At 37.7% G+C, this 27,983-nt stretch overlaps 2 protein-coding genes across 2 annotated transcripts; one reads left to right on the forward strand and one right to left on the reverse strand.

Moving 5' to 3' along the window:
• The first annotated feature begins 499 nt into the window (after positions 1 to 499).
• LOC113049636 (pre T-cell antigen receptor alpha-like) lies at positions 500 to 3,776 on the forward strand. Its single transcript, XM_026212149.1, has 5 exons — positions 500 to 929; positions 1,520 to 1,828; positions 2,190 to 2,252; positions 2,324 to 2,429; positions 2,537 to 3,776. Coding segments are annotated over exons 1-5 (519 nt in total). The 5' UTR covers positions 500 to 889; the 3' UTR covers positions 2,538 to 3,776.
• Positions 3,777 to 3,860: 84 nt separating this feature from the next.
• LOC113049635 (RGM domain family member B-like) lies at positions 3,861 to 14,501 on the reverse strand. Its single transcript, XM_026212147.1, has 3 exons — positions 14,021 to 14,501; positions 8,688 to 9,214; positions 3,861 to 6,275 (listed from the first exon to the last, which is right to left on the reverse strand). Exons 1-3 carry the CDS (start codon positions 14,124 to 14,126, stop codon positions 5,601 to 5,603), a joined length of 1,308 nt encoding a protein of 435 aa, XP_026067932.1. The 5' UTR covers positions 14,127 to 14,501; the 3' UTR covers positions 3,861 to 5,600.
• Between the last annotated feature and the right edge of the window lie 13,482 nt (positions 14,502 to 27,983).

Consider the following 27,983-nt stretch of genomic DNA (forward strand, 5'->3'; position numbering starts at 1 on the left):
ACTGCTAGTAAATTTCACAACTAATTTTTAACAACTAAAGACTGAAACTTGCATGTAAACATACTTCAGTAATCTTTGTTTTATATATAAACTTCTCTGTATTTTCAAAAAAACTCCCAGTTATTGCAGAAATATTGTATGATATAGTGAAATGCTTTTGGGCTGTGTGATTGCCAAACATCTTAGTAACTGTACTAGTTTTACTCTATAACAAGGCACAAACTTCATTGTTACTGTAAGACCCGAACCTGACCTGCAAAAAAATGGCTAATGTCCAGTGATTGTTGCTAATTTAGTTTCATGTAAGAGACTTTCAGTAAAGATCAGGAAGCTTTGACATATAGAGTACACCTGATCAAACCATTCTTTGAAAGTGCTGGTTTATTTCATCCAGATGTATAAAGCAGCAGGTTCAGCCGTTGGTGTTGATATTATCTGTTTCTCACCACAGAAGAAACCAACATAAAACAGGTGCGAACCTTTGGGAAAACACTCCACTTCACACTCTCACAAGTATTTACAATATACCACACCAAACAGAACTTTTTTCATTATTTTTAAATACACACTTTGTCCAACAAGTATTCTGAAATTAACTTCAAGATGGAACTCAAATTGATCAAATTCTACACTCTTTTTAAATGTCGAATTGCTAGTGAGTTATTTTATCCTATGAATGAAACCTGATGCCAAAATAAATGTATCAGCGTGTTTAGCAGCACAGGTCTTTGTGTGCTCATTTTAGCCCAGTCGTACCGTATTTTGGCACAGCTCCCCTGAGAACAACACAAGCGATGGAAAGATTCCTTGGCGGGTGTGAAATCACATGACTGAAAGCTGATAGTCCTCTTCACTGGCGGCTCAACTCACAGAGCTAGACAACATCAACATGCTTCCTACCCTCCTCACCACCACCATGCTTTTTACAAGTAAGTTGTAGACTTTATTGGGAAGCTAGCACAATTACTAACATTTGTAGCAATTACAAAGCTCAAGTAAAGGCACTTCATTAAAACATCATTTAAAATACTTCAATAACGGGACTGTTTTTACAATTTGTTCTTAAAGACATTCCACACACTGTACTTTTTTGATGTTGTAAATATAACAAAGATTGCTGAGTATATTTTACAATGAAATACTAGGTTATTTCAGTCTAGTTATGTTTTACATGCCATTTTTTTTGTTATGAAGTAATAAGTTGTTCAGGTAGTTGTGAAATCTAGCAGTTCCTGCGTGAACATCGGTACTATTTCTTTTTATTTTTTTTATTTTAGTGTAAAGTTAAAACCTTTAGGGTTGGTCAATTTTTAAAATACAGTTAACATTACAATTGAACACTCTGCAGTGTCACATGATGCTTCAGATTTATTCTAATATGCTGATTTGCAGACCAAGAAACATTTAGCATTATTACCAGTGTTGAAAACAGCACAGTATTTTTGAGGAAACCATGATACTGATCCTAAACCTCTTATAACCATCTATGCACACTAATGTCTTATTATTGTCTTTGAAGTGGGATCTGATGCTGTCCCTTTTGCCATCTTATCTCCACCATTTCATACTGATCTCAACGGCTTGACCATCCTGGTGTGTGTGGTCCATGACATTCATCGAGCAGAGCTGGAGGTCGCCTGGATTTCTAGTGGCACCAGAGGAACTAATCCGCCAGTCTCGAACTTGCTCCAAGGACACATTCAGAGCGCAATGTCTGTTATATCTGTGCCCTCGAGTGAATGGATGTCCTACACCTGCTTTGTGAGTCACAGAGGCTCCGATCAACTCCTGCACAGACATTATGCTGGATTCCCAATGGAGACGACCGGTAAACTCTGTAATTATTGCATCATTATATGGAAACATTAGTCACATCTATGTTAACATTTGTTAACATTTGTTTTTTGGTGGTGGTGGATTAATTACCATTTGTTTAACCACAGTTTTACTACAAATACCATGGTTAAACTATGGTTAGTGTTGCAAACCCATGGCTAATTTGTGGTTACCATGGTTTAGCTATATTTACCATGTTTTTTTTGGTTTTATTTGTAGTAAAACATGGTTAATTTTCCTATGCTGTATTTTCATTAATTAACATGAACAGATATGAATTAATGCTGTAACAAACATGTTGCTTAGTGTTAGTAACTAAAGGGACTTAATTGCAAAGTGTTTCTGATCTTCAGGAATGGCTGACGATGAAGAAACCTTTGATACGTGTTTGGACCATCAAAGCAGTTTTTTCGAAGGTATAGTACATTTGTTAATCCTAAAAATTCAGTTCTGTTTGTTCTGTACTCATTTTTCTGTACTGTTGCAGAGGTCCGAGCAAACGGAGATCTATTATTTGTTGAAGCTCTCAGGATTCTCCTCATCAAAATCACCATTTTCGACATTTTAATGACAGTGCAGGCCGTCATAAAGTGGTAAGGGCTCATATTATTGCATATGCAAAGCCAGTAGTGAAATAATTTATACTCATTTTTCCCAATTAAACTGAAACCTGTCATATTTCTCATCTGCAAACCTGCAGAGTTTCAAAAACAACTGTCACGGATGTCAGAGTTAATTGGACGTGCTCTTGGAGGAATTCCAGCTGATGCAAATGAGAATCTGGAATGTTGATGTGCGTCTCGATGAGCCACAAGACGCAGGTGCTTCGATATGTGAGCAGATGAGTGTGATAGCTGCTCACAACCACATCATGTACACAATATAACACATGCACTGCACTACATGCTGCTTTTGTAGGCCATTGTCAAATATAAAAGCTTTGAATGGCATTGTCAAGTCAGCTTCCACTGTTGTGACACTGTTGAACTCTGTCTGACAGTGATGAAACTTTGATGAAACTCTTTGTTGCATGGGAATGAGATCATTGTGCATAGCGCTTTATCAAAGATTGAGACATTGTTTCATTTTATTTTTGGGGAAGTTGTGAATGTGACGTCAGTGCTACATCAAGACTGGAGCATTGAATGTCCACATTTTGTTTTAACTATTTGCACTACTGTTCAAAAGTTTGCTATTTTTTAGTTAATTTTTGTTTTTGAAAGTGTCTCATGCTCAGCAAGGCTGCATTTATGTGATCAAAAAACTGGGAAAACAGTAATATTATCATTATTATTACTGTTTTCTATTTGAACATATTTCATTGTCACATGGTCCCTCAGAAATCATTCTAATATGCTAATTAGCTTTTTTGAATTTGAAATCTTTCTATTATACATTTCAAAAACAGCTGTGGTGCTTAATATTGTTGTGAAAACAGCACTACATTTTTTGCAATTCTTTGATGAATAAAAAGTAAAAAAGAACGGCATTTATTTGACAAAATTATTTTGTAATATTATGCAAGTCACAGTAGTGTATATTACAGAAAATTAGGAAAATGTTATTAAGGAGCACTTGACTTTGGAGAACTTGATTGTTGTTTACAACTCTGCTATAGTGTTGTACAGTTATACTTTTGGTCTGTTAGTTATACTTGTACTGTGTTGCATTGCCTTGTGTTCTTGCTTTGGATGCAAGTCTACTAAATTACTAAATGTAAATGTACAAGCCAATGAATGTATATGGCTATTAACCACAAATGAAATGTGTAAAAAAATAAATAAAGCCAGTGCATTTATGTATTTTTCATTTATTGTTTTAAATAACACACTTTTTCTTTTTTTTTTCTTTTTTTTGAACAGCATCCGTACAATACTAAAACACTGATGTAACAATGGTGACCCACTAGGTGGCAGTACAATCACGTCTCAAACGTTTTTCAACAGCAAGAGTATGAGCTTAACTTCTCTAACAAGACACTATATTTCATAAATAATTTAAGTATAAACATTGAGCAGTCACTCTTTACAAAAACAATGTTCACAACAAAGGTAAGAGATCACAAGATCAGATGCGAAATGCAAAAACACAGGATGAAGGCTTTCCATTGCAGCTAATTAATTGCACTGACGCCTTGTTCTAGTATTTAAGAAAAAAAAATAAAAATACCCCACTGTACACTGATTTAGGTCAGTTGACCAATCAGATGATCCTGTTTCGGATTCGGCCAATTCACTGCCTGCGAAACTCCCAGTGTTCCAAATACAATCGATTACACTCGTCACAGTATTGTAGCAGCTCTTCAGCACGGGCAGTAGTTAAACAGTGACGTCTCTACAGTAGCAAGCCTTGGTTTTGAAAGGCGTGTATCAGGAGTGTTGGCATGGCTTCTGTAGCAGTTGGACAGTAAGTTCCAGAAGGTATACAATTCGATTTCATCAAATGAATTGCGTGTCCACCAGGCCAAATGCCACACTCAAATTAAATAGAGACATGAGTGTTTCTGAATATCCTTCATTTGATTTGAACGCTCTCTGAATGAAATCACTGCTGATGTGCAGTCAGCAAAAGAACCACGGCTCAAGTTGCACTTCTGACTGACGAAATAACTGTTAAAATGCTTGCTGGGTCAAAAAACTATTCCATTGAACATATTTCTGATTTGAGTTGATTTATGGCACTGGCTTGCGGAACATCACAATACAACACCATCATTTTTGGCTAAATGAAACGTATAGGGAAGCTGACAGTACAGTACGTCTGGCAAAAATATCTGATATGTGTGTTGCTTCTGCGTCATATCTTTGGTCAAGGATAAAACAAGGACTTGAGGGAATTTAACACTTTGAACAGATAGTAAATATTTGTTTGGCAAAGTGAGAAAGCTAATAAATGTAATCTTGCAAGAAGCCATTCCAGAAGATGCTACAAGTCAGACTAGGAATGATACATGGCCCACTTTAGCACTGTTTGCTCACGGACTATGAAATTAGATGAAACTTTTAGCATAAATATTTTGGTGTCTCTAAAACGCACTCTTCAGGATTGATGTTTTGTGTCGTACACTAGGCAGACTTTGTACCAAACTCAAATTCTGATTGTCATTTATAAAATGGGCTGAAATTCCAACACCCAACAATGCCCATGTTCAACAACAGAAACACTCCAATTTGAATTTCTGACTTAAGTGCACTTCAACCTACGTTTGCTGTGTTCGCCTGAATTCTTCATTTTGTTTTTGCTGATCAGCTGAGTACCAGAACTAAAAACACAGATAAAGAGAAAGTCTAGTCAACATGATCCTTCTTTAAACCTCTAGCACACAATCACTACGCCAGCCACATTGTGAAATCTGTTTAACACGGTTCTACGGAGCAAGATGGTGAGGTAAGGACCATTTGTATAGAGGCCTACAGAAATGTATCAAAGAAAAAGCACAGAGAGTTTTCAATTACTGAGCACTGGTTCCGTGGAACACCGTTTTCTAGTTGCAAAAACCAAAAAAAGAAAAGAAAAATAAAGTGCTTCCTTTAAGATTTCCCCTCCTGAGGACAAAAAACATGAAATCTCGAAAAATTCACTCACAAAAATCTACAATATTCAGCTCTCTTGAAAACATGACTTACGCAAAATGTACAGTCTAATGAAGGTTCGTATTCTAACATTCATTCTCCACACAGACAGTATATACAAAGTACCTCAGAGTACTGACTTTTTACAGTCTGGTTTTCTTCTTCGAAACAGTTATCAAAACACTGTACACATTATAAAAGCACAGTGATGAGGAAGCTGGTTAGCAGTGCATTGAGGAGCAATGAAAACGGCCTCAGCCCAGTGGCTGAGTTGGGGAAAATATGCCAGTGCTCCCTCTTGGGGTGCAGAGTCTCCATGTCCTTCAGGGCATAGTAGGCAGCAGTGGTGAAGTTCGCATCTCCTGTGGTGAGCAGGTCAAACACGCAGGAGTGGAAATAGATGTCCTTAACCTCCAGTTGCTCCCTGCACTTCCTGGAGGCGCTTTCGAGGGTGAAGAGCCCTCTCTGGGCTTCGACCCTCGCCTGCTGCTGAAAGCTGGCTTGCTGGAGGCCCAGCATGGGCATCTGAAGTTGTCCCTCTTGGTCGATGCGTTCTGAAGTGGGACAACCGTTCATGCAGAGCTGCAGGTCCTGCGTTTCGTCGAAGGCCATGGCAAACTCTTCCGGCATTCGCACGGCTAGCGTCAGGTAGCGGCCCTGCTGGCGTATGATGATGGTGACACCGATGTACGCGGCGTGGATCTCTACGTGCTGACCTGGTGACTTCTCCAGGATCCAGATGCTGCGGGTCTCACTATCGCCCCCGCTGATGGTGCCGTCCACAAAAGCGGCTGGAAGGTCGTCTGTTACGGCCTGGTAGACCTTCTGGTCCGTGCATTCTTGGTATGGTTTGAAGATTACTGTGATCTTAAAAGAAGCACAGAGGGCATAGTTAAAAACTCCAAAATACACTAAAAACATTCGTTGACATTAAAAGGATATTCACCATATCTATTTTCTAAACGCATGTTATTGATCTTATTGTGATTATTAATTCATGCATGGTTCCATTTTTCTTTTTCTTTTTTCTTTAAGTCAAACTGTCACAACTAGATCTTCTGGTGAAACAACAGACTGCTGGACTTTTTGTACATTTTGTAACATAAAAAAGTTCAAACTAAATTATCAAAAGATTACTACAATAAAAAACATGCATTATTATTATTAATTATACTGTTATTCAGACCCACCAAAATGTGCTTTTTATCTGTAGCCCAACCCCACCGCCACCAAATATTTTATTTCATCAGTATATCTGTACCTCTGTAATAACAAATGGGAATTGCCAAAATAATGACTGTTCTCATACTGGTTTCCTGAACATTCTCCACATCTGCCATTAGCTGGACAAATAGATAAGTCTCGCCACAAACACATACCATTGGTTGAGTCAATGTGGCTCTGTTGGTCCGGTCAACAAACAGAGGAATGTTTTGATAGCACCACAGTGTTAGTTTCTGGAGCAATCAACCTACAAATGGCCTTTTTACTCCCTGCATATTAGACACGGATAGAAGAATGTTTTTTAATGATGAAAATAATAACACAATTCACCTTTAAAGGACAAAAGCTGTTTTATGCCTTGGACTGAAAACTAGAATTACTCTATCGTGGTAAAACAAGACGATCTGTATACGGCAGTTGTTTAGAAAATTACAAGTATTTACAGATCCGCAAACCCTTTCGCCCTGTAAGTGTTAACTATAAAATGCAGCCAGTATACAGTCCTTATACTGTGAAACTCTAAGACTTGTGGGAAGCAAAAGCACTGGCTAACAAGAAGTGTGGTGTTACATTAGCTGCGGATGAATAGCAGCTTTGTACACAGGACAAGGATGAAAAATGATGACCAGTTGGCCATAAGGTGAGGCAGCTGAAAAGGCCTCAGTTAAGCAGTGTATACTAATAATTACTTGCAAATGTTTAATAATGGCTCCCCACCTTCAAGGTCAAGGGGTCAAATGGGAAGTAATTAGCATCGGCGGCCAAATTTAGCATTTGAAGCCACATCTGTCCATCGATGAGCTCAGCTGTTTAAACTTAAGAAGGAAAAGCAAGTATCTGATGATTGCAGTCTGCTCAGGATGTGATATTCTCAAGCTTCCAGCTACTTCAGGTTATAAAAATCTGTAAACATGATCGCCAGCAGTCAATATTCTGCATCAGCAGATTTGAAATGGGTGTGTATAAGCCGGTTTGTTTTGAGTGTTTGACTTTAAGTCCCACACAATGAGAAATGGAGACAGAGGCTTCTTTCAAAGTGATCTTATTATGGGTCATGCCACAGCCCAGGCTTCATTCAGTCATTAATAATATTAGAATTTCACAGACACGTTGGTCACAAGTGTAAGTCATAAGACTAGAGCTGTTTGCTTTGTTTAACTTGCACCTGTGAATTCTTGGTCAAAGTTGAGAGTTAGAAGTCTTATCTGCTTTCTGCAGCTCTTTCTGATAATCTTATCCATATATAGAGAGACATCATACACTTCAAACAAAGATAAAAACAATGCAACATTGCACAACGCACAAACATTTTTTACAATATTTATTAGAAATAAAAAAGGAAAACTTCGGCTCAAAAGTTTCAAGCTCTGAAATAATAGAAAATAATTTTAAGGATCTGTTTGACTTGGTTAATGCTCATTTCTAACATTATGAAAAATATGAATAATTTGTATAAATAAACGTTTTCAATTACGTAATGTGAATTAACAATGAATACAAAATCATCAAATTAACCTTGATTAAGAAATTCTGTAAAGAAAACATTATTTATTGTTAGTTCAAAGTTTATGAACCGGTGTTATTTTAGTATTATTCATATACTATTTTAATATTTATTCCTATTTTAATATCTTTTATTTGTATAGTTTCAGTTTTCATTTGTTATGTGTTTGGTTTTATAAATTTTAGAACTTCAACTTATTTCTTTTCAGTTAGTTCTCAAGGCAACATTTGTAATTTTCTGTTGAGTTTTTTTAAGTTTGAGTTTCATTTCAGCTTAATTCCAATTAACGAAAACTATTTTTAATAGTTTAAAAATAACAACAGTGTGTCAAAGTACTCAGTAGTTTAAAGAAACATTAAAATTAACAACACTGTAATGCACTAAATTATAAAGTGATGTCCTACAAAACTTTTATTTTTCATTTTGTGCAACATATGCTGCATGTCTGAGACACTTCTGACAAACTAATCGACTTTTTCCAAAGAAATTAGCAAATAATTCTAATAAAAAAAAGACAAAATAGTTCTATAATAAATAAGAAAACGACTCACCTTATTGGTTGCTGTGGCACTGGATCCGTATACCACTGGAACATTTGTGACCTGCACTGACAGGTAATTGTTATCAATCAGGGGCCATGCCCCTTCAACCTTACAGGTCTGAAAATGGTCTTTGAAAGTTCTTAGATGAGGGTCCCCAAACAGGCCACAGAACAGGTAGGTTGGTCGTGGGTGCTCTGGAGCCCCAGTCCCTGTTCCGGGCCGTGATGCTTGGTGATGACGGCTGTGATAGTTGCATGGCTCAATAGGGATGACGGGATGGGTAGACGACGTGGGGCCGTCTTTGGAGCAGTTCCTCTGGCTCATGAGGTCACTGATGCCCAGCATGGCAGAGTGGAAGACCAGGTTACCCCTGCAGCTCTTGGATGTGCGCTGGGTGCAGGCGGAATAGGCTCGCAGCGCCTTGCAGAACTCAATATCAAAGCCATCCAGTGAAGGGTTAAGATGAGAAGTGAGAGAGACAAAGTCAGTGGTGCACTTCTGGATACGGCACTGCGGGGTCTGGACCTGGCTCTCACCTGAGACACGACACAAAGACACTTCATTTCAGAAAAAAATCATTCTAATCACATATATAATGATCGCTTGAATACACCTCTTCAATAATGAGCATGTTTTTAATTTCAATTAAATATTGAGAGAGAGAGAGTTAAAAAAAATCTTATTAAATGGTTTGATATGATATTTTATTTCTAATCCTTTAAAAAAACAATGAAAGACATTGAAGCAGTTTTTATATAATATTATTTATATTTGAAATAACTACTCATCAGAGTCAGGTGGTGTGACTAATAAAGTTGCGTGGTACAAGCAAATTGCAGAATTGTTTTTTTTATATTTTAGAAAGGATCCATGACCTTCTCAAGGTCAAAAAACCTAAAATAGCAGACAATTTGACCTTTTAAATGACAGTTTCAGATTGCAAAATGTCGTCGTAAAAGTATATAATATTTTTATGAATTCATGAGATTTATAAAAATACACTTTACCTTACAATTATATTTTAAAAACCTTTTGTGTACAGCACACTCATAATGTATTCACTTTGCAAGAAAAATATGTCCGGACCTTTTACTTGATTGTTATACCAAATAACATTTAAAACTGAGAAACGTCTTGAAAATGGTACAAAAGTGTTTCAAAACCATATAAAACCAACAGTAATTCAAAGACAACATTTGGCATACATTTTAAACTAGACATTTAAAAGAATACTGACTGAACAAAGGCGCACAAATACTCTAACATCCATTGTTGTTACTCATGTCATAAACCGGTTTAAACTGCTTAACCATAATAAGGTGTGCAAGTGGACTGTGTGTTTCCTCCCGGCGTGGCTCCGTGTGTGTTTTACATTAAGATCTCGAAACATTAACAGTCGGCTCAACCAGGGTGTGAAGCCTCCTGTTATCTACAAAGGAGAATGCTTATGGCCGCAATAAAATCAAATTAAACGGCACTTCAAATAAGTAAAAGAGCACAGGAGGCTTTTCTGGCCACAGAAAGCCAGCACATGTGCTTGTAAGCGCAAAAGAGTCATTGCATGCAAACTACATGCAACTATTTACCTCAAAGCGTCATTAGGGTGTGGTCCTAGTGTAGCAATTAAAAGTGTTTTCTTTGAATACTACTTCACTTGGAGTCCACCCAATGACACCTTTATGGTTTCATACACACTTGTTGTCGAAAATACACTCAAGATCTTGTCGTCACGTCCCGGTTAGCCACCAGTGACACGGCACAAGCAGAACAACATCTCCCAGGGAAGGCCAACAGCCTCCACACTGCATCACTTAGAGTCTTAATGCCTCACTTTTGAGTGCAGCCCAATTGCATTAGCTCAGAGAGAGGCTGTCCTAATCTGATATCAGCTGCAGCCTCTCCATTAACACGCTTGTGATGACTCTATCTTACACAGTCAGGGCCACCCATTTCTGCCTGCCAAGCCAATAACTCCGACCGCAGCGGATTCAAATGCATCTGATTTGATTATCAGATGACGCGGAGTGCTGTAGTGGATCAGATCTGCAGTCGGCGCTGGAGGAGAAGAGGCATGACAAAGCACGGGCTAGATTGGGTTTCAGTAACACGCTGTAAGACAATACGGTAGCCTGGCTGAAGCCGTGTTGATGTTGTGCTGGAAAGACATTGGCTGGAAAGGAGAGGAAAAAGGCAGTCCCCGCTCCCATCCACCTCCCGCTGTGTTTTATCAGGCAAGGCTCCAGTGACATCTGTACCAGAACAAAAAAACTCAAATACTTGGCAAGGCATGCAAGACAAAGCCATCTCCGGCGCATTCCCATTTATAGTCTGAGCGGATGCTCCAAGCAGATGCGCACCAAGTAATATCCAAGGACCAACAAACAGCCGCTTGCTCGAAAATAAAGAATCGTGACCCTGGCAAATGGGCAAGGGTATGAAACCACAAAGGCCGCGCTGCGAACGTAACCGCATTAGGTAGGTATGTCCTACATATCACGGAGAAACAGAGAGGCTTTTCATGGAGCCCATATGTGACCTGGTCGTCCATCGAATGCATGTGCCTCCATTGTTTCTCTAAGCAGCTCGGCGTGAGGTGTTGGGAAGGCTTTCTGTTTTTAAATCCATGATATTTTGTGAGGAATAGGGTGGTATCTGGGTGGAAAACTCTACACATGTGTGTGCTTTCAGTGCATGAAGTAAAGCGACAAATCTGCCACCCGTCCATAATCTAATTCACAGCCATCCTGGTTGTTTTTGCAGGCCCCTTGTTGAAACTCGTCACCTGACAATCGCCTTAGAAGCGGGTGCAACTGAATTCCCAGTCATACCCTCAAAAAGAGCAGAATAGATTGATTTTCCTTATATCCTTCTGACTTCATCTTCTGTGCAAAACACTTTGCGAGGAATGTCTTAGGGGACCCCCAGTTGGGGGCAGCAGATCCTAAGCTAGTGGCAGATGAGAAAAAAAAAAAAAAAAAAAAAAAAAAAAAAATTCACACTTTGTGTTAGAATGTCTCAGTGTCCTGACAAATGTTTAACTTAAACTCTGAAATGCCAGACATCTAAAGAAAGAATCATTTGAATCACTTCATAAAGGGGTTTAATGTAAGGCAAATCCTAAAATATCCACAAACCCCAAATAAATATATATGTTTATAGTTAATGAATCTATAATATCAGATACATAAAATATCAAATTATTAAAACAGTTTTCAGAGTGCATATTCTTCTTCTAAAGAATACAAAGGCAGTGTAAATCATAGGATGGAGAAAACACAATGTTGATTTCACAGGTTCGGTTCATTTCTGCGATCCTGCTGCTGGGGTGATCCACCTCGTTTTGAGCACACTGAACACCCTTGTTGCTATTAAGTCTTTGGAAATATTTTCTCAGGGTGGCCTGCCGTTTGAGCAGCCATTCTCAGCTGTAGAGGGGCCCACAGAGTGTGTGCGGAGTGAAATTTCAAGATGTGGAATTTGGCCAGGGCAGGGAGGTCAACAGGCCCACGCCTTCTCCAGGAGTCAACGTGAAGATCTGGAGAAAGCAGTGGGGTTTACAAGACTCAATGTCTAAATGACATCTCCAGCCATACTGTGCTGCACTGAACTTTAGAATCTGCTTTAATATGCTGCGTTGTACGCCTTTCAAGCTTTTCATAGCCTTGCTACAGCATAAGACAAATAAAAAAAGAAATCATGGTGCAGTAATTTTAGTAAGTATTAGTAAGACTTATCATAGTAAACCACAAAAGAATCTATTAAAAAGTTTTAAAAGGCACCTTTTTACAGGTAGCTTGTAAAATCATACAATTGTTAAACAATAAAGCACTATTCCAGACATGAGAAAAGACAGAGACAGAGAGAGAATGAAAACAAAAAGAAAAAAAGAAAAACGAATCTGAACAGCTGCAACTGTCTCCCGCTTCTGCCAAGATTATAATCCAATCAAATACCACCGAAGGGTAGATGTATATTTGGGACTAAAGCAATTGAGAGACAATACAGCCAGATTTAATAGCCAAAGATGAAATCAAAGAACAGCAAGCATCCAGTTGCTCTAAAAAATTTAATAAAAAGATGACTGTTTTGTATGTATGTTTTCTTTAATACTACATTCCTTATTTAAAAATGATATCCTTATCAAATGAAACATTCAAAATATATCATAGATCTCTATATATTATATTACAACTTCAGTATATTGTCACTGAAAAGAAAGCAAACATTGTCGAAAACCGAAGCCAATCAAGAAGCATGAGATGGACAGACACTTGGAATGGTCAAACTAAGTACATTTCATGCTTAATATAAAATACTAATACATTTATGGAACATTTTGCTTATTTCTTCTGAAATTAATAATAAAAAAAAAAAAAGTATACATTTAGGTTGAGCCATATACATTTTTTCCCTCATTGAAGAATAGCAATGTGCCTGACTGCCCGGGGTCCATGTTAAATTAATTATGAAGGTGTGACTGCTCAATGGACACCCAGCAGCATTCCATATCCTCTTAATTCACAATGGCATTAACACAGTCTACGGCCAGGACACCCAAAGTGGAGCGCTTGACAAGGTGCCAAGTGAAAACAGGGCACCAAATGTGTAGCATTCACAGTCTCCTGCTCAGAAGCCAACCCCATTTCAACAAAATCATTTAAGACTGTCCCAACTGGTCAATGGCACAAAAAACAACAACAAAAAACTGGAATTAGTAGATAAATACATAGATAAACAAACAAATCGTTTTGCTTACTATAACTGAGGAGTATTTTAATAAAAAAAAACATTTATCAATATGCAAAACCCTAAATAAATAATAAAACAGACCAAAAGCTAGATGGACGTGAACAAATGATCACCATCTTACTGCAACTGACAGCATGCTGTCTGCCATCAACAAAAAAAATCTAAATCAAACAAATAAAAGCGAATCAAACAATCACCCCTGAATACGAATCGAAATTAGCTAATATTATGATCACTCATAAATATTTAATTTCCTTTGAAAAGCACCCAGTCCAGTCAAGCGCAAGAGGGATGCGTAGATCAATGCACTTCATTTATTGGAAATAAAGCTGCAATAACTGTGCAAGAAGACACGGATGAAGGACACTGCCCCAGACTGTAAAACAAGAACTAGAATCCACTTTTTTTGTGAGGATATATACTGTATGTATATTAACCAGCACTATCATAATAGCACGTAAATACAACTCTATATTTATACAAGTGAGAATTAAACATCCCCTCCAGACAAAAACTTTTTAAAGGTGTTTTAGTATATATTTAACTTGTTTACGTTCAATAAATCATGCATAAAGTGTTAAGCCAGTGTTTACCTATGTGAGTGAGAGAGGAGAAGGTGCACAGCACTAGCAGATGCAGTAGCGGAGAGATGAGGCGCTCAGCCCCGGGGTAGTAAGGTCCTGCTCTCCCCATACCCATCCATCCATCCAGAGGGACTCGAGAGTACTCCACGGATCAAGAGATCGGGCCTCGCTTCTCCGAACTTCACGTACCGTAGGGACGGACGCGTACCTCTCTTAAGACGCGATTACTTTTAGGTAACACAAACCGTCCGTAAGAGAAACAAAGTAGTGATTTTGGCAAGTCCGATCCGAAACACTTCTTGGAGCACGGGAGAAGAGTGCTATTTCATTTGTTTTCGGTGAACACAATCAGTCCGAAACAATTCTGTTAACGAGCTAAAATTAATCTGCGCCCCGCAATCGCCCGATTCATGTTCCCTACACATCAGATTTCTCCGCCACAAGGAAATCTAGCCCCGTCTTTCCCCAATGATCGATAGTGAATCAACCTAACCCAGAGTTTAGCGGAAACCCCGCCCACACAGACACACAAACCCCGCCCACTTAACTATCCACCCAGCCGCAGATTGACAGCAAAAGCTCTCACTTTCAGCAGTGAGAAAACAGATGCAGTGTTCCTGATGCGTGTTTTTGTTTGTTTCCTTCATATTTTTGAGAATAAAACAAAGCTGGCTATCAGGACAAAATACTATCAACATCCCAGACACTGATTATTTATTATTAAGGAGATACATACATGTACTTACACAGCCTACACACGGTATCAGTAGATCAGTGGAAATAGTGATCAGTGGCTAAATGGAAACCTGTTGGAGCTCATAAAATGTAAACAAAACCTAAACGAAATAAATTAGCTAAAACATACAGAAAAATTTACTCTCATGACTCCAAATATAGCTATCTAAAATAAAGTGAAAAATGAATATGATTTATTTTCAAATTCTAGTTTTTGATATATGGTTTAATACAATTTAAAACATTTTCAGCTGTGCAAAAGAATGCACAATTCTTTATAATAAACCATTCAGTTCAAGATTGTGAGTGTGCACATGGGCTTTAGTTAAAGATAAAGATGTTAATACAAACCTAAAACTGTAAACGTAAAACTAAATTGAAACAATCGATCACAAAAAATACATAAATGAATGAATAAATAAATAAATGACATCTTAAATTCAAAGTTTGATACAGTAGCAAAAATGGGCACAATAAAAAATATTGATTATTACAGTTATTGCTACAGAGATACAAATCTATTTAAATGATGTATAATGGAAAATATAATAAGACTACTTTATGGACTTACACGCAAGTTATTAATGATATAAACAGTCATAAGCATGTAATTATGCTGCTTTTTTATATGATGAGAATCAGACAATGAAACCTGAGCCAATTATAGGATGATATCATCAGCTGATTTATAGCAATAACATACTAAGACCACAAGACTTTACAAGACATTAATACAGACCTACTTCCTGTGCTGGACAGCTACAGTGCAAGTGGTATTTATAGAGCAACAAACTCCCTCTCACTGTAGAGAAAGCAGCGTGACTGCCGTCCAGCAGGGGAGCAGCAGTGCTAGAAATCCAAGACCAGCTCCTCTCTGTCAATACAATACAAAATCAATTCAAAGAGAATGAAGGAGACCCAACATCAACCCATTTTTATATAAATACACAAAATTGGGTTATGCTGTGCTAAATGGCTTACAGGGATTCCTTGTTTCAAATGATAAAACTGGACATTTTTCTGTGTTTATGTGTTTTTGTGGTTGAGGGCAAAACAGGCTGTTTGTAATTTGATTAGTATTGGAACAGCAGTTTAATGGGATAGTAGCGTGTAAAGTGGGGAGGTTTAAGGGTCATGCCTTTAACCCAATTCATTTTCTTGCACTGCTTAAGTGGTCAGTCAAAAATCAGGCGAGGTGTAAGAAGTACTTTGCCAAGATGTAGGATTAGAGGGATTTGGGATTTCTTTTGGCCATAATACTGACCTGGTTCTCACTTTAGTGTGACACCGCTTGGGAACCGGATTATAGAATTATCATCCAAAAGCCCTAAAATGTATTTTAGTTGTGGAAAATATCTAAGTTGTCTAGATTGCATGAGCGTTATATTGGAGTCTTAAACTGTCCCATATAAGCCTAAACGATACACAGCGTGTGTATTGTTAGAGTGCAGTGATAATGGCTTATTGATTGGTCATGGAGAGCATGCATTCAGATATGTCAGGGGCTCAGCTTGGTCCCCTCTGGCACATCTGAATATAGCTCAATGGCCAGTCACTATTAAAACCTCGAAGTGCCCCTACAAACCACAAAATAATTCTGAGGCATAAACTTTGACATTGGATTTGTTATTAGATAATTTGATGGATGGTATATGCAAGCTTTCATTAACACTTTTCTTAAAAATCCTTGTGGCATATTGTGACCCACAGAAAATCTAAATTAATTTTAGTACAGGGATTAAAAACATGCTCAATCTGAAAACAGGTGTTTCCTAATCACGGAATTGGAGTTAAATAAAACATGAAATAAATATATAAATGTTACTTAAACAACTTTTCTCAATTTAGTTTAGTTTAACATGATGTACTGAAAAAAGTAAAATAAAAACCTAAATATTAATATTATATATATATATATATATATATATAATATATATATATATATATATATATATATATATATATATATATATATATATATATATATATATATATATATATATATATATATATATATATATATATATATATATATATATATATCGTGCATTAGTTCATTAGTCAATTATCAGTTAACCCTCAGCACCTGTATGGCCTTTCAGTTACTGGTTATTATTGTTGTGAATGCTTGTGTTCCCTTCTGTCTTGGATTAACTTTCATCATCCAGAGATATTATTAAAAGTCTATATTGTGTCATCTTTGTGTTTGTGCTCTTGACCTACTGTAAGCATGACAGAAGCATCCATAATAATAATAATAATAATAATAATAATAATAATAATAATAATAATAGTAATAGTAATAATAAAACAATGTGTTAATTGGATTTTATGTGTGTGTGTGTGTGTGTTTAACAGCTTACTTAATATGATTACATTTACCACTACGCTTTGAAATTTCACAGGCAAAGTTTGGTCATTCCAGTACGAATCTTTGTGATTGGGATTTTCATGTGACAGTAAAAAAGTCAATTCTCATTTTCAGATAGACAGACATTTAAAAATCCAATAATCACAAAGGCTCAGTGTGAAGGCTTGTTTGCTTGGAGATTTGCTACATCTATGCAAAACAGATGGTTTCACAAGTGCGTCATCCAAACCTCTATAGTGGAGCTAATAACCTCAATAGGAAATCTATATCGGCAATCCTATGCATTAATTCCAATTTTTAACTAAATATAAATTTTTGAAACAGAGTTCCTTTGTCAGTATCACAGGGCATTAGGCTCTAGGCCAGTCTTATTTACTGTGCTTTGTCTGTCCAGCTGGCCTAGCTGCACTTCTCCTAATACGTCAATAGACAAGCGTGAGAGCATACCATCTCCGGACAACAACCCTCCGCACAGCTGCAAGAGGAAGGGCCCGAGTCTGAACCCAACTCCCACAAAGAGCTGACCCTAACATTTCAGCTCAGTGACAACATCAAGGCAACATGGCTGAACTTGCCTGAGACTTTCATGTCAGTCAGAGAAAAAAGCAGAGCCCTGTACCATGCCCTCCACGGTATAAGAGGACAACGGGATAGTCTTACAGCCCCTCCGCCTCCCAGCAGGCACCCTTGTTCTGCAGCTGGACATGTTTAATGTATAATACATCTTACTGTCAGAATCACTCTTGAGGTTGACCTACAAAATCTTGCTTTAAAAGACTGGATATTTTGATTTAACAACACCATTGGGCTCACTGATTTGACACTAATTTGACGTGTACAAGGATAAACGATGTATAATCACGGACGACATTCGTTTTACCATTAGTAATTACTCTACCTCATTTTGCGAAGGCTCTTGCTGTGTTTAATGTACAGTGTAGAAAGAAGCACACTAAACGAAGCACGCTAAATTAACCATTCTAATGAGTTTTCATTGTTGTGATCGACAAATCACCCGGTAAAGGACCAGGAGAGCATTTGATTACGGCAGATAGGGCTGGAAAACATTGTGGCGACCATAATCACACCGATGGGACCACCCAAAGGTCATGTTACCACAAGTTATCAAAACTCCATGTAGATACATGTCATTGAACCAGTGGTGTAGCTCTTATCATTCGAACACAGGTTATCTTTGATTGGTCTTGTTTGGAGCAGTCAACACAGTGGTTCCTTTCATTCAGCGTCCAGACACAAAGCCGCTCTTTTATCTTTACTTCCCCCCTTAAGCACCTTTGGGAGAAAACAACGAAGCTCCTATTCCAAAGCATCCATTTTAATTAAAAAGAGAGGCAAACATCAGATGATGCTCAATCGTATCAAATGTAGTGAGCAGAAAGGAGCGGAGAGAGTGTGTTCGGTGTTCTTTGACCTTGTTTCCCCATTCCCAGCCATCTGTTTTGGCCACTGTCAAAAGCCTCTTTGGTGGCTCCCTGGCAAGGCCTCACCCCTCGCTAGACTTCCTCTATGCTTAGGGGACATTTAATATGGTGTCTGATACATACTGTTCTGTGACACCTTTAGACAAGGGTCTCTTTGTGCTGCTGCAGGGTCTCTCTAGAAGGTACTGCGGGGCTACCGTCACACACAGACTGGCACATGGCGGACACACACTCACTAATACGAAAACAGGAGCACGCGCCCATGTGCTTGGACCACGCATAGGCCTTCTGTTGGGCTTGGCCGAATACACAAGCTCTCTCTTTCTCTCTTAAGCACACACATAGAAAGTTAGAAAAAAAAATGCAGCTGAAGAAAAAGCTAATGAAGCACATCTCTTGAATTCCTGCTCAGTTTTTGGAACTCAAGGCATTTACCACAGTCGCACAAGAGAGCCTTACAGGTGTTGGCTTTGCAATAGCACCTGGCAAAAATGAAAGCGTTTTAAGCCTTGGACAGTAACGTTCAGTGAGCATCGCCTCAGCCAAAGCAATTACTGAAAATATGCAATGCATCCAGTGCTGTTATATTCGGCAAGGACATGTGATTTTCCAAATGGGATTGAATGTTCTTTGGCAAGTTCACAAAATGATTACTGCATGCTGATAAAAACAAAAAACTGTTTCATGCAACAGTTAGTTCTGGTCTTCTTCTATCTTCTATTATTTATAATATTTAGCTTGTCTGTGTTCTCAACTTTCAAAAGCAGAGCGGAAGTGTCAAGGTTTGTGCTTTCTTGCTTCAGGATCTTTTGTAGTGGGGTTTTTCTCATCCGTGAGCATGAAAACCTGGAGTGGAACTGGCTTCAGTTTGGTCTGTAACACCACTTTTGCTCCCTAATCAGTTCCTACAGGATAATTCAACCCTGAGTTTCCTTTTTTTCTTCTTATATCCTGATTTACTCAGAAATACATCATATTGCGTGGTAAAATGTGTTGCAATTAAGGCTGACTTTAATGTACAAATGTGTACAAATTTCTGCTGACAGCAAAAAACAACAACAGCAAAAAAAAAATTCTCACATTTTATTGAATATCTGCATGGTTGTGATTATATGTGGCTCATGTGATAATGCTTAAAAGGATTTTCACCCCCCCAAAAAATGAGAAAAAAAAGAAAAATATGTGTTTTAAATATCTCCCTTTGTATTCCACAGAATTACAGAACCTTGCACATAACGTGGAGGAAAAAAGAAAAAGATACTGAGGCCATGCACTAAAAAAAGGTGTTTCACAGGTTTTTTTTACCCATAATTTTCATTACACATTGTATTGTGTTGTGTTTTTGGGTTATATAAAATATCTGTAATTGATAATGTCCTGGCAGAAAATCAATAGTACCTTTTCTGTTCTTCTGCAGATTTTGCTCTTAGAGTGAAAGAACTTTCCGACAGTTCATTTGTTTCTTCGATTTAGGTAATAGTGACCAGGCAATTAATTAGTTCAGTGTGGCCATGATCGAACTTAAATGAGGGACAGAATTTATAAAGCGTGGCACTGAATGAACAAATCATTGCAGCGAATCCTTTTGCGATGTCTATGCGGGATACCGTACAGAAGAAAGTCAGGCAAACAGGCTTAGAATAACATGGGGGTGAGTAAATGATAACACAATATTCATTTTGGATGGACTATCCCTTTAAAGTGCCCTGTTGGCTGTAACTTACATTATTGACTGACTGTTGATCATACAGTATCTTCATCTGTTGACCAGGCTCCAGCACCATCTCATCTCTTTTGCTGGTCTCTTTTTATTCCATGCTATCCAGAAGATACTCATGTATAACGCATACCCAGTGCATTGTGACCAAACAGGGTTATGAGTCAGATTTCAGGCCAAGGCCCACAGCATAAATTCATCTGTATTTGTTGTGTCGGTGCTTGAGTCAAATCACAGTCTGAATAAAAAACAAACCCCTGACTCCATAGATATGCAAATATAGCACAACTGACAGCTTCAATCCTAGTATTTTTTTTTTTTTTTTTTTTTTTCAGTGCATCAATAGAAACCCCCTCATGCAGTCCCAGCCTCAGCGCATCATCTATCGCTGCCTCCTGGGACAGCAGTTTTCACAACCCAACATATGGGTTTCATGTTTAATGCATAAGTTCAGTATGAGCCAAGTGTCTATTCTTAAAGCACTGTATGGAGGTTTGGGCTCCGAAGACGAGTCTCTGTCGTAATTATAATATTAAATATCTCTTCTAGAAGCAACATTGGATTGCTTTCATTTGTGGTGCAGACACCAAATGTGTGGCCATTATACCATGGCTTGGGTAATGACAGTGGAATAAAGACAGCTGTCAATCTGGATCAGCACTGAGCTGAGCACACTGTTTTTTTCATTAATGAAGCAGAACACTTTTAAATTGCAGAAATTCAGCCTTGTTTTGACTGGAGAGACAATGTAAGAAAATGTCTTTCTTTAATAAGAGCATCTCAAGGTTGACTATACAAGATGTAATGTGCAAGACGTGTGGATTATGTTTCAGCAGTGGTGTATCAGATACTTCAAATACTCATTGTTTCACCATGACCACAATCATGCTGATGGTGATGTTTAATTCCAGTTTGTAATGCACAGCCATTAGAAGATCAGCCCACCTTTATGGGCCTCTGGCGATACTGTCTCATATACTCTCATCAGTATCTGGCGGAGAGCCGTGCCGTTCACAAACATATTCATCACATATGTATTGCTCTCCAGTGGATTTCAGTTTATTTTCCTGGTAGAAATGCAACATAATTCAATAGATGGCATTAGAAAGATACTCTGTGAATTACAATTCATTGCTAATGGTTTTATATCACCGGTTAATTCCCAAACACTGCTGACACATTCATTATTATTCTGACAAATTCAATGATTCCCTCAGGGTTGCCAAGTCTGCAATATTCCTGTGGAATTGGGCTACTTTTAAACTGTTGCCGGGGTAGATTTTTTTAATCCATAGGTTAAAGGTTTGACATATTGCATAAAATATATTTGACAGAAATGCTTGTGTGGGAATATTTTACCAAATCTACCGAATTTATATTCTACCAGTGCTAAAATATGTGCTAGATAATGAGATTTTTGTGAGAGAGGGGTACTTGTAGGGAGCCTGAGTCTGTGTGTGTCTGTTTTCATTTTCATGGTAACAGATTGGCAGGTCTCTCCAATTGTAAAATGTAAATGTACTTTTCAAGTAGTTCAAAAACAAAGGATTTCCACTCCCACTGAAGGATTTTGTTCACAAGCTGTCAATCTTAAGGTAAGATGATTTACAAAAAGAGTCTATCTGTGATTACTACTACTCAAAGATTTTCGAGTTGAATTTGTTTTTAATGCTCAATAGTGATTGTAAAATATATTTAGGTATGGGAGTGGCATACTTTAAGTCCTGTTTTGGTATTTGTGCTAGATTAATTATTCATTAGGGTAGTTTTGATTAGGCAATGGGGTGGTTTTATTACCCAGATTTGGCAACCCTGGATACCTTCCATTTCCAAATCAAACTAACTGAAATCAGTCAGACCAACAGCACTATTGACATTGCTTACCATTTGAATTAAGCTCTTTGTTTCTCAAAGAATCAGTTGAGTCAATGATTCAATGACTGGACTCATTAGAGCGGTCGCTTGTTTCAATCCTTAAAGGCAAAAGCAACCATTTTTCCATATTCCACTCACCATATTCCTTCAACTTAGACGAGTTGATACGTACCTCTCCCGTCTCAGTGCGTGCACTCAATAGCTGTAACGCACGGTCACTATGCTAGAGTTTAGCTTAGCACCATTCATTCCTTAGCATCCAAACAGAGATGAATTTAGAAGCCACCAAACACTTAAAAATGGTCACATGAGTAGTTACACAAACATAGTCACACAAAATAAACAGTGATTTCCTAAGCAGATAAAAATGATGACTATAATGTATGGTGGAAGAGCACTTCGCAGCACTTCGACCTCAGCACAGTAAAATCCCCAGTGCTGCAAAGTGCTCTTCCGCCATACATTATAGTCATCATATTTTAACCATCTTTAAATAGGGAGATGGGAGAGGTACGTATCAACTCGTCTAAGTTGAGGGAAGAACATAGTGGAATATGGAAAAATTGTGGCGTTTTCCTTTAAGGCAAGACACTAAGAACAAAACCAGTGTTTTTTCACCAGTGGGTCAATTTTGAGATTTTAAGCTCTTTAAATTCCATAACATCACAAAAAGTGAATGATTTGTTGAATTAAAATAATAACTACAGTGGAAAATGGAAATAACTATGCAAAATTGTGGTATCCAGTAGAACTATGTGTTTCCCACTTGTAAATACAACTTTGTCTGGTCATTCATGTGCCTGTAACTTCTAAGTATGATTAACTTCATTTGAAGGCCAAAATACCAACGTCCCAGACAGTTCTGTTGTGGCACTGTATAGCAGCAGTCTACAAACTCTGCTCTGCCAATCGAAATCAATGGCTGAAACAAACTGTTGTTAATGCATCTTATTAGTAAAGATTATACACAAACTTAATTTATTGTTGTGGGTAGATTACACTATGATTCAATAGATTCGCCCACAACCCATAATGTACCATACTGCCCCATGCAGCCTTAAAGTGCAGACATCAAATCATGTATCTGAAGTAGTTTTAAAACCTAAACCATCTTTCTGTACTAACAAGTTAAAAGTGCCAATAGCCTGGGACCCGTTCGCATTTAGTTCACATCTACTGGGATTGTAACCTCTTTTCCAGAACTCCAATCACCAATGCAAATACCCCTGTCACTGTAAAACACAGGAAGTGTGGGATTTGTTGTTCAGGAGTTCTCCACACATCTGTGCTCCCATGTGTGCCGGGGCAGATGTCAAAATTCCTCAGACCCTTTGGGAATGGTTTGCACTCTGATGAAAATAACCAGTCTGCACCGGTTTACTCTGCTCTGATTTCAAAAGCAAATCTGCTGTCGAGACTCATAGTTTATACAGTATCAGTCATGAAAGCTTTTGAGGTGGATGTTTACAATGTGTCTTGATATTCGTCAGGCAAGTTCTTGGAATATGAGCGGAGGCAGCAGAGGTGTGTGTGTGTGTGTGTGTGTGTGTGTGTGTGTGTGTCAGTCCCATCGGGCTGGTGTCGAAAACAAGTGAGCTTCCCAAAGTGCTGTTGAGCAGAGCTATTCCCACCCACCCCCTCAACACTTGCTACATTGTCACCGGGCTCCATGAAGGGGAGATGAGCCAACAAACGAATCGAGCTGAATTCCTCACAGCTGGCTCTAGAGAACTCTTATCCAAGATACATCAGCATTACTAGCCAGTTCTTACTGGCCAGTTATTGATTTTAATATAGACCATTCTTTTATAAACTGGCTTTAATTGGCAAAATTTGGTTTAGTAGCTTTTTTAGAAATCATTTTTAGTCTAGATTGGTTTTCCCTTATGGTGAAGCATCTGTTGTTCTGTCCTCCAGGGCTCCGTGTAGAAAACCCGAAAAACAAATTAAAGTGAACCATCCTTTTCATATTAAGCAACGTGTTCTTTTTTTCCCCTCTACAATATAATATCCCTGTGTTTCTTTTTTATGAGTGTATTAGATTCAGAGAATCCCATAAGATTCAGTCGAGCAACCATCATTGATGTATAATTCATTTGTAGCTTATTCTGAGAAACAAATGTACCATGGAAAATCAGATCTGTGTGAATTCACACAGACGTGTGCAGACAAATACTGCCAAGTTATTCGTTTAAAGTAGGGTTATTAGCTGGACTTTGCTGATTATGACAAGCTGACATCGTCACATAAAATTTCCAAGGAGATAGCTGGAATAACTTCCTAAATAATTCATAGATGTAAATTTTTTATCAGCCTGTCAATTGAAATCAACAATAAGTGAAACTGAAGACATTGTCTCGTTGAGTCAGCATCAGAAGATGTGCAAAAATGCAAAGAAATCTGCAGTTCTCTCCCTATAAAGGTCCATTCTGGAAGCAATATCAGCATTAGCATTCACTTTAAGACAAGGACTGTTCATTAATCACTTTAAACTGCTTTTTAAAAAGCAAAAGTCTCTTTTTACACATGTGTATATGATTTGTTTCTGGCAACAGCTTAAATCCAAATGCACAGCAGCCATTACTGTTACTCAGTGTCTGTGACGCTCGAACTCTACAGTATCACTTTCAGAACACCAAAGTACTCATGCTTTATGGTTTTCAGCAAATTATAATTTGTGTAAATATTTGAGGTGAATTTTTTATTGAAAAAAGGTAAATAGGATGGCTTTAATGAGCAAGCGGAAAGACAGGTGGTGTGGAGGATCCTGACTGGCAGAAGAAGAGAGGCTGGAAAGCTGGTGAGAGTTTCAAAATGAAAGGCAGGTTGATTTATAATGCTTTTCATTTGACCCGAGGCCTGTGAAATGTGTGCTGGCAGGAGTGAGTCTACAGACTCTGCAACCCGTCTCTTTGTTGTTTTGCTAGGCTGTGGAGGTCTTCCAGAAGCGTTTGAACTGCCGTACACCTTGTGCTCTCCTGGGGACAAGTGAAGCTAAACAAACATGCATCAGTGTTAATGACTTTCTGAGATGATCATAACAGACTATGCTCATTTCACAGACGAACTCCTGATATCTGGCTCTGGGAGCAGCTCCATGTCTGCTTCAGAGATTGCCATTTATGTTTTAAAGTGTTTTAAAGTCTGATCTTCAGACAGTGTTGGTAAGATGTCAAATGCTGGAGTCCTGGGGGCTTGGTGCTGGAGTTCACACTGTCCCACCGTTTGGGCCCGCCTGAAGCTTTGCAGGCAAGTTGAGCTTGAAACAAACTATAACCAAACTCCAAATCGAGCCTCTGTAACCAAACAAAAGTTCATGACTGTTGATGAGATGGTGTTCTCACTGGCAACTACAGGGAACTGGTTTGTAGTGCAGTTGTCTGTATGTAATGTGCATGAAACCCTCACTGCAGTGGATGGACTCGCATAGGTTTTCATTACTTACTTTTATTTAATGTGTATTTAACATATTTAATATGAAACATAAGATGTTTTACTGGTAACTGTTTATTTGTTAAATTAAAAAATAATTTAATATAGTTCTCATTACATACTTTATGTATTTAATATGAAAAATATCAGGGTAACATTTTATTTTAAATGTATTATTTATTAATCATTTATTTATTTAATATATTTTATTTAATTAAATACCGTTTAATTAAGTATTTCATATGAAATACAATTAATATCTTAACAAATGAATATGTATGTAATAATAATTTATTTATGTTATTATTATTATTATCTACTTAAGTTTAAGTTTTTGAAATTTTTGAAATGTAATGTTTAAACAAATTATTTTTTAGAATTTTTTATTGATTATTTAACTATTAAATTAACCATGTAGCTTTCATTACATTATTAATTGGGTATTTAAAATAAAACATAACTCATGTTTTAACACATTTCTTCCATTAATACATGATACATGATTATTTAATTAATATAGACTTCATTACATACAGTAATTTTTATTACATGCATGAAATAAGAGACACAATTGCAAATGATTGATTAATATTTATTTAACATCATAATTAACATATTATTGAACAGATATCGTCAAATAAAATATTATATCTTATTTGTTCAAATAATAAATTAGATCTTTATTGGTGCTCAGTTAAAACAAAATAGCAGTATATGGAAAAACATTTTAGAACATTTTATTAAGGTAAAATAATATATACAGTAATTATGCATATGATATAAATGCCTTTTGTTGCTGTTATTGAAATCTGGTATATCTGCTTTTAAGGTTTGTCACATATTAATGCATATTTGACAATTTAACCACACATAATGGTTTTGTGTTATTCACTGGGTGATCCCTGGTGAATTGCAAATTACCAAAGACCCCTCTCCTCCACCTCTTTCTAAATGGAGAGATCGTGGGTGTCTGATTAAACCATAATTGCAGCCATTTGGCTTAAGATTCACTTGTCTGGCTGGGAGAGAAGTAATTAAGGTGGGTATGGATGCAATGATTTGCCAGACCTGTCTGAGACTCATGCTCCGATCACAATCCAGGGTCTGGAACAGAGGATTATTCTAGTCCTTAGAGACTGTGTGGACGGCCTAAAAATGCCATTTTGTAGTAAATAAGCCAGAGTAAACTTAGCTAAAGGGATGGTCTGAGCTGAATCCAGCAGGACAGTGCCAGGATTTAGTCCTGGTTTGGTGATGCTGAGCAGGACCTTGGAGGCTTCACTCAGCACTCAATTAATAAACCTGCACCTGCGAGCTGAAGGATCAGGCCTCGCATCAAACACAACACTTGAAAAACAAAATAAGAAGCAGCAAAGCCATCTGATAAATTAACCTTTTAAATATGTGACAAAAGGTTTTGGTCTTTTTGTTTTCTGTAGTAGCTTCTATAGGCCTCCATTTATTTGCCAGGATTTATTGTGCTACCAGTTTTAAAAGCTCATTCTTAAAGTGTTGGACTTACCCAAATATTTACTTTGCCTTGACCGAGCTGAACATCACAGTGTATCTTAATTCCTTTGCCAAACGCTATGAAGGTCCCTTGTGTTTCAAAGGTTAGGCCCTCTCATTCTCTTCATAATGCCTTGGACAGCCATTGCGACCCAACTGTGACTATGAATAAATCTCGATGGTCTATATGAATCATGCATTAATCAAATAATTGATCGACTGGATGAGATTCCAGTAAGCATGTGACCACAAGAAATTGGATTAATGTTTTTCCTGCTGTAAACAACGATATCTTGTGGTCGGAACGCAGTTTTCATAACAGTCCACAGTGAGCTGCATTGCTTTGAACAAGTAATATATCGCTGAGACAATAATATGAGTTTGTTACGCAACAGCATTTCTAAGGCACATTATGAATCAGTTCTAAGAAATTGCTTGGCATTCAATACACAACACTCTTTAGTATGTTTTCAAACCTTATATTAAAACATTTATGACACTACTTTTCTGTATTGAGATTTTATAGATCATCTCTCATGCAGCAAGACAATATGACAAAGCACTATAATTTAAAGAAAGAAAAACACGCATTAAAAAAAAGAAGAGAGATGAGTTAGATGTGTTTTCCACCATCCCCCTGATGTCTAAGAGTGAAACTCAAGCTGAGATTCCTCAGGCTGCTGTCAGTGCTGTATATTAGACTGTGTCCTGAGGCTGTGCACCTGGGTGCCGCTGACACTACCAACAGCAATGTTGACAATATTTATGGTCACTTCAGGGTGACCACAGATGTTTGAACATCTTTTGCATTTGTCTGGGACACTTCTGGGCATTTGTCTGCACTGGCTTCCTGAGTACAGAACAGTCCTGAGCCTTGAGTTTTTCCTCAAC

The sequence above is a fragment of the Carassius auratus genome, chromosome 30 (genome assembly GCF_003368295.1).
Source record: "Carassius auratus strain Wakin chromosome 30, ASM336829v1, whole genome shotgun sequence".
Classification (NCBI taxonomy): domain Eukaryota; kingdom Metazoa; phylum Chordata; class Actinopteri; order Cypriniformes; family Cyprinidae; genus Carassius; species Carassius auratus.

Bases quoted from the DNA above. Each gene is read 5' to 3' on its own strand.
- LOC113049636 (XM_026212149.1), top strand. From the start codon at position 890: ATGCTTCCTACCCTCCTCACCACCACCATGCTTTTTACAA. The intron at 930-1,519 runs GTAAGTTGTAGA...TTGTCTTTGAAG, and splicing joins CACCACCATGCTTTTTACAA to TGGGATCTGATGCTGTCCCT. The intron at 2,253-2,323 runs GTATAGTACATT...GTACTGTTGCAG, and splicing joins TCAAAGCAGTTTTTTCGAAG to AGGTCCGAGCAAACGGAGAT.
- LOC113049635 (XM_026212147.1), bottom strand. From the start codon at position 14,126: ATGGGTATGGGGAGAGCAGGACCTTACTACCCCGGGGCTGAGCGCCTC. The intron at 9,215-14,020 runs GTAAACACTGGC...GTCGTGTCTCAG, and splicing joins CTCCTCTCTCACTCACATAG to GTGAGAGCCAGGTCCAGACC. The intron at 6,276-8,687 runs GTGAGTCGTTTT...GCTTCTTTTAAG, and splicing joins GTGCCACAGCAACCAATAAG to ATCACAGTAATCTTCAAACC.